The sequence below is a fragment of the Montipora capricornis genome, chromosome 7 (genome assembly GCF_036669925.1).
Source record: "Montipora capricornis isolate CH-2021 chromosome 7, ASM3666992v2, whole genome shotgun sequence".
Lineage (NCBI taxonomy): Eukaryota > Metazoa > Cnidaria > Anthozoa > Scleractinia > Acroporidae > Montipora > Montipora capricornis.
The window spans coordinates 2,640,190-2,649,442 of record NC_090889.1 but is presented as its reverse complement, the minus strand read 5'-3'; the positions used below and the strand labels follow the sequence as shown (position 1 = coordinate 2,649,442).

At 40.0% G+C, this 9,253-nt stretch overlaps 2 protein-coding genes across 4 annotated transcripts in view; one reads left to right on the top strand and one right to left on the bottom strand.

Annotated features, from left to right (window-relative positions):
- Positions 1 to 1,518: 1,518 nt before the first annotated feature.
- Positions 1,519 to 8,191, bottom strand: LOC138057910 (heat shock 70 kDa protein 12A-like). Of its 3 annotated transcripts, none has more exons than XM_068903816.1 (5): positions 8,146 to 8,191; positions 4,655 to 4,968; positions 3,957 to 4,181; positions 3,375 to 3,552; positions 1,519 to 3,000 (listed from the first exon to the last, which is right to left on the bottom strand). In XM_068903816.1, the coding sequence occupies exons 1-5, from the start codon at positions 8,174 to 8,176 to the stop codon at positions 1,943 to 1,945; spliced, it is 1,806 nt and encodes a 601-aa protein (XP_068759917.1). In that variant the 5' UTR covers positions 8,177 to 8,191; the 3' UTR covers positions 1,519 to 1,942. The 3 variants fall into 3 exon arrangements, with proteins under 3 accessions (XP_068759917.1, XP_068759918.1, XP_068759916.1); XM_068903817.1 differs by lacking the exon at positions 8,146 to 8,191 and adding an exon at positions 6,729 to 6,871; XM_068903815.1 differs by lacking the exon at positions 8,146 to 8,191 and adding an exon at positions 5,068 to 5,218.
- The window catches only part of LOC138057911 (A-kinase anchor protein 9-like), a 28,901-nt gene continuing 26,668 nt past the window's right edge, over positions 7,021 to 9,253 (top strand). Inside the window, exons 1-2 of the mRNA XM_068903818.1 lie at positions 7,021 to 7,581; positions 8,923 to 9,051. Coding sequence (XP_068759919.1) covers positions 7,385 to 7,581; positions 8,923 to 9,051 — 326 coding nt within the window. The 5' untranslated portion in view covers positions 7,021 to 7,384. The remainder of the gene's footprint in view (positions 7,582 to 8,922; positions 9,052 to 9,253) is intronic.

Below are 9,253 nucleotides of genomic sequence, written 5' to 3'. Positions count from 1 at the left end.
CCTTTACATGATTTTCCTCAGAAACCTTGGTCGGTTTTATTCACCAGCGGTAACCATAGTTTCCGGGATGGGTCCTCCGTTTGTTTACCTTTTCATTCTCTCGCGTAATGGAAACAGAAGGTCTAGACCCTGGAAACAAGTGGAAAGAGTAAAGAGAAGAGAAAGAAGAGAAGAGGCCGACCGTAGTCGAAGGCAGGGGTGAGCGCCACTCCTACCCCGTTGCATGCACAACTTCTCCCCAGTAATACTGGTACTCATTTTACCCACCGCGAATGGATGTAAAGCTGACTGAACTTTTGAACGCACGAGCTGGGATTCGGACCCGGAACGCTGGAATGCAGTCCGCGAGCGATACCCACTACGTTCCGCGCGTCGGCTCCACTAAAGTGGGAAGATAAAGGGAAAAACTGAGGAGTTGCGATAACTACTCAAAACATACAGTAGCCATGGCTTTCTCGATTACTTTCACCCTTTCTGTTATGAATTCTCACGGTGCAAGTTCTCCTTACTACAATTTTTAATTTTCGGAAAATCGCAGTACTGAGTCAAGTGTTGCTCTTAGACCATGGCACACATTTTCAGAGAAATAGGAAACCTTACTTCCAATAAATTGTATAGCTATATGTATGGAATTCCAAAATGAAAAGAGAATTGGATATCAAAAGGCCTGTGTTTAGTAAGGAATCAAGGAAACTGTAACTACCAAGGTACTTGCACTGAACTATACATCCTATGACGGATTGATGGGGATAAAGGGTTCTAAAAAGGAGCGCTAAACGTTTTTTCAATAACTGTACAATAGTACAGGCCGCGTTAAATACCATGGAAACCTATAGATTTTGATATTTCTTAACCATCTGTTTGCGCTAACCAGCCTTCTTTCAACCGGCCCCAGATATGTCAAAGATTGCAAACGTTACAGTGATAAATTATCGAGTGGTAAAGTTGCTTGATGGAATAGGGCCTTGCAAGTCAGGTTGGGATTTAGCTTTTGTACATGGATATCAATTGACTTATTATAAAAAAAAGTAAATAATGAAAAGAACTGTGTTGGGTTGAGCATATTCGCCCTTGTAGTCACGAGTGATGAAGACACAAAACTATAGATCTGGAAGGACCCAATTCGAGTACCGGTAAATGCAGTGTACAGTTCTTTGTTCCCTTATTATGTTGTAATGTTGAATAGAGAAACCGATAAGATGACACGAAACATTAAGAAGAGGTGTTGAGATTCGTAGGACAGAACTTGAGGGAAGGTATAGGTGTTTTCAATCCTTTTTTTTGGGGGGGGGGGGGAGGGGGGTTGATAGCTGCTTTAAACTAGGTAGAGTGCATACTCAACCTAGCCGGGTAAAACGAAGATCACCAATTTAACCTAGGGAAAAACGGATTCAACCTGAGACCAGATTTGACCGACAACATTCATACGGCCGGCAAAGCCCTGAATAAAAAGAAGATAAGGTGAAAAAGATCATACAGAAAAGAGACTGAATGAGACAATTGAACACAACGCATGTAAAAGTTTATAATTCCAGTTGTATTCTACAGGGAATAAAATGCCAAAATATGTTACAGGCTTTATCCCAGTAAATTCGTCGAACTAACTATTATGTTCCATTTCTTAGTGAATATGACATCACATTAACCTCTGCACATCAGCTGTGTAGTGCTGAGTTGTTGCATGTTCAAAGGAAATCTCAATTTATGTCTCATTTATAGTTAAGCACGTAAACCTCAAATATCTGCTTTACAAAACAGAAAGCAAACCCTCTTAAAAGGTGTAACCTAAACTACAAGTTAGTGATTCAAACGTGTGAAAATAAAATAGCATTCACCAGCATTTACTCTGCATTTTCGTTAATGAAAAGTAGCGATATTAGGCAACGTTCAGCTTAATATTGATAACGTCTTTTGCCGAACGGGTCCATCGCCAACTCTGCGTTTAACGATGCAAAAAATCAATCTTTGTTTCGGCATTGTTCCCACTGGTGACATCGTAAGCTGCGGCTGTTATTTCTGTTCCTCCAAAATACATGCTGACCACGATTTCTCTGTCTTTGCCTTTCCATGTGTCAGGTGACACAACCATAACATTACCTAGATTTTTCATGCCAGGATCTGTGGTATATTTTGCATCAGGGTTGTCCGAAGAAAAAAAGTAAAATGTTATATTCGTATCACTTGCGCGAAGAAGTGTGTATGTTCTTGTGACCTTTTGCCCGACTCTTACCGATGTGTCTTCCTTGACAAATAAACTGAATATGTCGCTGCATTTCTCAATGCCATCTGCTACAAACTTCTTCTCCTCCGGATGTTCGCCATAGATGAAATTTCGAGTGCAATCAGCGCCATAAGTGATGGACACCACTCTCTCCGCGATCGTCGTTGGTTTTTTTCCGAAGAGGGCAGCACCTTGGACAACTGCAATGCTAGCATGGTTGGGTATTAGTACTTTCATCCTACTAGAGCCATAGGTGCTTTTCATTTCCTTTTGGAGAAGAGCAGAGTCGGCAAACCCTCCCACCAAGAGCATGGTTTTGACCTTTGAGAGCTTAGGCTGTTGCAGTAAACCCTTCATATGGTCCTTGATGCGCTGCAGTGTTGGACGAAATAATTTCTGCATCATCTCAGAGCTGAGAGCAAGGTACTCATCGTTCTTTAGTTTAATGTTGCCACGTCCATGACGTTCCAGGGCTGACCTTCCGCTTTCTTTCGCCAAGGTTACAAAACTGCGTGGTAGTCGGATGTTAATCATCACATCCTTTTCCAGAATCCGATCTCCTCGCTTCTTCGCTTCAAAATCATTCATAAGGGATAACCAATCTGAACAATGCTTTCGGCGGTAATTTTGAAGGTTTGTTTTTCCAAATAACTCTTCAAGAAGCATTTCGAATTCTTGGTTCACCTTAATACCCCCATACGGTCCTCCAGTCACTTTGTGCAGCTCTTTGATGGAGCCGTCGCTCTGTATCGCGTGAACAGTCACATCCAGTGTGCCACCTGAAGAACAAACAGAACAACGATTATGTAGTCTAAAGATTATATTATATCATATGGATCTAAAGATTATCTAGATCTAGAATCACTTTAGTAATTCTTATGAGATTTATTGGAGGAAACCCAGAAAGGTGAACGAGTCCTTTCCCCTATATGGGCGATTCGTACAAATAAATTTAGGTCTCATAAGAGCCTTATTCCAGCGGAATGGCCTATTGAAACGTCCAGTAACACGTGTCCTATGCACCGATCTTTTCGGTAAAATACTACCGTGCACATATAAAGGTAGTTAGTAAAACTCTATTTTCCTATGCCCGTTTGCCTCCGTAAGTCGTCTGTGACTAGAAATCGTTCAAACGGTGAAACACCGAACTTACCTCCAATATCAACTACCATGTAATGGCTATTTGGTTGACTTAGGATACCGCTTAGAGAGCTAGTCCCAGCCTCCGATTTGAAGTCACTCAAATTTTTCTCAAGACAAGAAATTGCAGCAGCCTCGGGTTCAAGAGCGATCATTATCTGCTCAGGATTTTTCGAAGAACCCAAACCAGCCTATAAAATAATGGAATTCTTGGGAATAAATAAAAGAATCGCTATTACGTGATGTGCTATGACTATAAAATTCCTTGTGTTTATGACCCTGGGGTCTCTTTTTCCGATAAGTAAAACTCTCCGATCAAATCTAGTTTTGTACAAAATAACAACAACAACAACAACAACAACTCTTGACTTGTCAGTAATCTTTCTTTTGTTTTAAATAATTCTTACTAAAATTATTGTTTTGTTTCTATATTTATTCATCGTTTACAGTTATTCTTGGTAACTGTGGGGTCAACCCAGGCAGTGGGTTTCTGAGAGATGTGACAAATGCTCTTTCTTCCTAGGATGTACTTATTGCAAAACAGCATTGCGTTTTTAAGTCATCAATACGTCCATTGCGTTCCCCAGCAGCTTACCTCATACGCAGCCTCTCTCATAAACTGTTTTGCCACGGGCGTCCATATTGCAGGCACTGTCAAAACCCACTGGATGTCGTTTACGTTAAATTGATCATCTCCAGTACGTTGACCGATCACTTTCAGAGCCTCATCCTTTAGATACTTCATTGAATGTGAAAACACTGTCATAGCTTTGACAGATGTTCCATTGACAGCTGTAATTGTTGTTTCCGCGTTGACGTTCTGCAAAAAAGAGAAAAATGCACGAGGAAAACGAAGGGACTGATAGAAGACGGTTTCCCTTTAAGTTAATTATTAGCAAAATAGGAAGGTACAATTACACAAATAGGCAAATAAATAAATAAATTAGACAAGTCAAAAGTCAATACGTATTCGTCTCAAACTAAAATGGCACAATGTGCTCGATACATCTCAGGCCAACAATAAATACGTAAACAAAAACTAGAAGTCGCTAATTCAAACTAAGTTTTTCCCTTAATGACCGTACAAATGCAGTTTTAATGATGGCTAACTTTCGTCAACTATAAAAGTCACTAATTATTCAGTTTCTCTGGCTAAACCATGTTCATTGATTGCTGTAGTTCTCTCAATGTCTAGTTGTTCAAACACATTCTGTAATCTTCCTATCTTTCATGAATCATTCATTACGATCATGATCATCGTTACTGCGTCAATATCACCATCATCACCATTACCTCATCGCTGTGAAGAGCCATTTTAAAATGCTGGAAAAAGTAGTACCGTTGCTCATTGGATTCATCTTGGAGATCTGCGTACTTCTCAATTGCTTGGTATCCAAATGAATCAAATGACAGGTCAGGCTTGAGCAGAAGGCACGTGGGTGTCTTGCTGGTTCGTGTCCCTTGTTCATTAAGCCATTCTCGGTTCATGTAAACGGAATCCTTGCCTTTTTCTTTTAAAAAGGAAAACGCATATCCGCTGTATGTTGTTCCAAAGTCGATTGCAACGACGACCACGTACGAAGACTTTGATGAATACAGCACCGCATCTAAAAATATCCATTGGAAAAACAAATATTTAACAGTTACTTAGACCAACACTCAGGATCTTTAAATACCTGAGGAGAAAGTGCTGCCTTTGTAATTACATCTGCAAATGGTTAGACTCTCTAGTTCTTTGGGATAAGGACGAGAAGCCGGAGGTCCCATCTCACAACCCTTCAATGTTCATAATCCTGTGGGACGTAAAAGAACCCGCACACTTGTCGCAAAGAGTAGGGCACGTAGTTCCCCGTGTTGTCGTCTGTCTTCTGTTGTATATCATGGTTGGGAGGGTAAAAAGGGCGTGCTTAATTTGGAGCCTCGCTCTGTTGTGCGACCCCCACCACAGCCTGTTTCTCTGTTGTGGTGAAAGTGGATAAATAAATAAATAAATTTTATAATTCTCGAAATTACCAACTAAGTTCAGTTGAGCATCTCTATGAACGGAGCTTTTCAGCAGTCAATTTGAGAACTACTAAAGCGATGTCTTTTTTTCAGGGAAGGTAACAAAAGTAGCCTTAGGTATGAATTTTCCGTCAAATTCTTATGAATTGGAAGGAACGATTGCGAACCCGAATCCTTATCGAAAACCCGCGATCTCCCCCACGAAAGCCTGATGCCCAAGCACTGAGCCAGCGGTCGTCGTTAGTGTTTCTTGCGAAGAGTTCAACATAACGTAATCAATCTAAGATATAAACACTTGAAAGTGGGGAGCTATTGCAGTACGAATAAAGAATTGCCAGGGCAAGCACACGCGGGCAATGCAGTTATCGAGCTGGTGACTTAGTCCAAGCTTTTCTCTCTGGGTGATAGGGTTGTGGATATCTGATAGTGAGTTAAATTACTTCTTAAAATTAGTATGCATGACATTTACATGCTGGTTTATGAGGTTTTCGGAGAAAAAAGGAACTGACATGTCGTGAATGAGAAGTAAGCTGAAATTTAAAATATGTTACTACGAATTTGCTAAGTAGCATTAGGGACTCAGAATATTCTCTTTGTTTTCACATGCGAGCAAAGCAGGCATAGAAAACTCTTTTGCTTGCCAGGCGAATTACATACACTTCAAACCAGAGGCTCCAAATTTAACGTTCGATGCCCTGAAATAATTTATTTTTTCTGTGAAAAATAGGGAAGCTTTAATCACACAGAAATTGCAGGTCGACAGGCATCCGCTAATTCCCGGAATCAGGAAGTCTTGCGTGAATTTCCACTTGTTATTTTGTAGGACTACGTTGCATCATGTTCTCAGTTGTCTTTAGTGAACGAATTATTTCAAGGTGATTGGAAATAATAAGACTTTCTCACTATCGAAATAGCTATGCTAATCAAGGTGCACGAATACAATGTGGTCCCCGTTAAATGAATCCAGTCACCAGTACGATTCAGCAATCTTGGACATGAAACACGGCCTGCCTCTCTTACTCTGAAATAATCCACTGGAGGCACTTAAAGTATATGCATGAATTATATTTAACAAAAAATAATGCAATGTCTTAAACAGCGTCTGAGCGATTAGGATTGACGACATACAATTTGCTACCCTTTTTTGTAGACTGTTTGTTGACAGTAAAACCAAAAAAAACAAGTATAGAAAAGACTAGGAAAGAGAATGTACTGGCTTCAACCGCTTTTCAGTGATCGAAATTGTCCACATTCTTCACAAGATAATTCCATGACAAGGAAGGTGATACTAACAATAGCTGGACACTGAAGTTGCAAAATTATACGAACATGTTTTTCCGTCAGTGCTATTTTATATCCTTACCATTTGATGCCATATCTGCGACTAGGTGCCTCGAAATGCCTCCGAAATTGGAGCAGAATTGCTATTGACGGCTCTTGTTCATGAACGCAGCTTTCTTCCGAGAAAGGAAGTCATGTGACAAAGGCGGGACTGCGTGAATAATTGTAAAAGTACTGGCAGCTTGTTGACAAAGCATCCTTTGTTTCCCAAAAAAAGCATTGAATCTCATTGCTTATCCATAATCCAAAATAATACAGTTAATATCCCACACAACTTCGGTTAAAATACAAGTTTATTGTCGAAGCAATAATGATTTTTCATTAGTGTGATACCGGGCCAAACAAACATACATCGGTGACCTTTTTTGAATTTTGTGTTGACTGAAAAACATTTCTCAGAATACTATGCTCTAGGACACGGCAAAGAGACGCCACAATTTAAGTGTTTTGAATAAATCTTGCTATGAATTTCTCGATAATTCGGAGCTACAAACAACTGATGCCTGAAAACAAGCTTTACCAGTGATTCATCCGGTATTCTTAAAAGATTGTGTAATGGTTAACTTCCGCCGCTCTTAGTTCCAAGAAGATCCCACATCCGGGAATGCAGCCGTTGTTACGAAAGCTCTATATTTTGAAAGTGTTGCAAGACAATTCGTGATCGGCTCTTACGCAAAAATGTCAATTCTCTATGGTTCTCAGTATCCTGGTATGGCACAAGCCGAAGGAGGAAGGCAGTCAAATAAAAGCCACGAGATTTTTAACGTAAAATCTCTAATAGAGCAATCACAGAACGTGACCGAAGGACTAAGTATCCTGGAGCAAGAAAACAAAAGGTTGAAGGAAGAACTGCAACGGTTGACTCAAACTCAAAGGTAAGTTCGTTTCGGTGTTTCATGTTAGCTCTCTTCAAACAAACCTTGAAAGGAAGACCTTTTTTATTTAACTGGCAATTACATTTTGTGAAGTTAAGCGAAACTGCATGTCCGTCGAGAAGCTATAGCTCCAAAAAGACTACTTCTTTACTTAAGGTAATTTCGGTTACTGTACTCGTTAGCTCTCTTTAAACATATTTACTTCAAATGGGCCTGCCAAGGAAGACCTCTTTTCCGGCGATACTTGATCGTGAATTTCGTGTCGAGGGGTAAAACTCTCAGTTCAAACAACTTCTTTTGTCTAGCCGGTCGAAGTCAAATTTCTCTTTGCCAGTTAACACGGCTACTTGTCTCCGATCACAGTTTCTGGAGAAATTTTCTCAGTTGAACAGATCAGTTGGGTAAATTTTGTGTAGGAAAGATGCAGATTTTAAAAAGCTGTTGATGGGTCCCTATGTTGATGCTATCCGGTTGACAGTAAGGCAAGAACGATAAATTACAAACTTTAGATACCCACTCTAGCCTTAATTAACAATACCTGCCAGATAATATTGGCTAACATACCACTCGCTAGAGCAACACAGCCTGGATGCATTCGAATGAACCCGTCGGAGGCCGTCTTTTATGCCAAAAAGTTGATTTAAATGTAAATCAGTGCTTTATAGAAGCCCAGTTGTAGAGCTTCCGGCGAAAAAGTAATGAATCTGCAGAAATCGGGACTCCATGGAATCCTTTTTGCATAGCTTTGGCCATTATAACAACCATTTCACTGATTGTCAAACGAGCGTGACAATAAAATTTGTTCCGTGGTTGGTAAATTTGAATATCAAAAGAAATATGACGTTAATGTTTGTAAACGAAAATGTCGCTATATAAATAATTTTTTTTTTTTGAAGGGAAAGGGGGGGGTGGGGAGTTACCTTAATACCTCGCAAGTTTAAGAAAGATCAGTTGTATTTTACCCTTTTGCCTCCCGACAGTTTGGCAGTTTCACTGCTAATATAATCATTAAAGGCCAAAAGTTTCAATTGGAGAAGTAACTATTAAAGCAAACGAGTTCTTGTTACTTTCAAAGCCACTTTGTGTCTAGCATACGTTATCTCTTAGCGAACTCCAGCTTCACCAGGAAAATGGTAGTTATTGACAAAAAATGCGTCTCCGTTTGGTCAAAGAATAGAACTGATTCAAGTAAGGACATACTAGTGATCGAGGCCTTTTAATTTGATTTTATCAAAAACATCTTTGACATCTTTGGAACTGCGAAAGAAATTCAAGTCAAGCCAGCTAATTGTCTGCGTTATTAATACGATGTCTTTTGTTGTTGTTGGTGTTGTCTTGAAGGGAGCAGTATCGAGATGAAAAAAGCCTACAAAGCCTGAACGAGATTAAGGAGAGATACCATAGGGATGTTAAAAGTTTACAAGAACTGTTAAGAGAGAAGGAAATTGAGGTGGATCACCTCAAAAGGAGGTAAGCATATAAATCACTACAAACGGCTTACATGCTCGATAACAGGTAAATTCAGGTATGCTTACAGAGAATTTCTTTCTTCTGGGCATTCTGAATTGGTCAGCGCGCAACTATCGTAAGGCGGGCTGAAGGTGCTGGTTCATAAGGGGCCTATAGTAAGTGGATACCCGTTGTACGTTGTGGTTATCCTGTCTACGGTAAA

What these genes read in the sequence shown, in the direction of transcription:
- LOC138057910 (XM_068903815.1), bottom strand. Translation starts at nt 5,128, where the DNA reads ATGGGACCTCCGGCTTCTCGTCCTTATCCCAAAGAACTAGAGAGTCTA. An exon ending in TGAGAGAGGCTGCGTATGAG is followed by an intron (nt 3,553 to 3,956) that starts GTAAGCTGCTGG and finishes ATTATTTTATAG; the next exon opens with GCTGGTTTGGGTTCTTCGAA. An exon ending in CATGGTAGTTGATATTGGAG is followed by an intron (nt 3,001 to 3,374) that starts GTAAGTTCGGTG and finishes TTTGTTCTTCAG; the next exon opens with GTGGCACACTGGATGTGACT.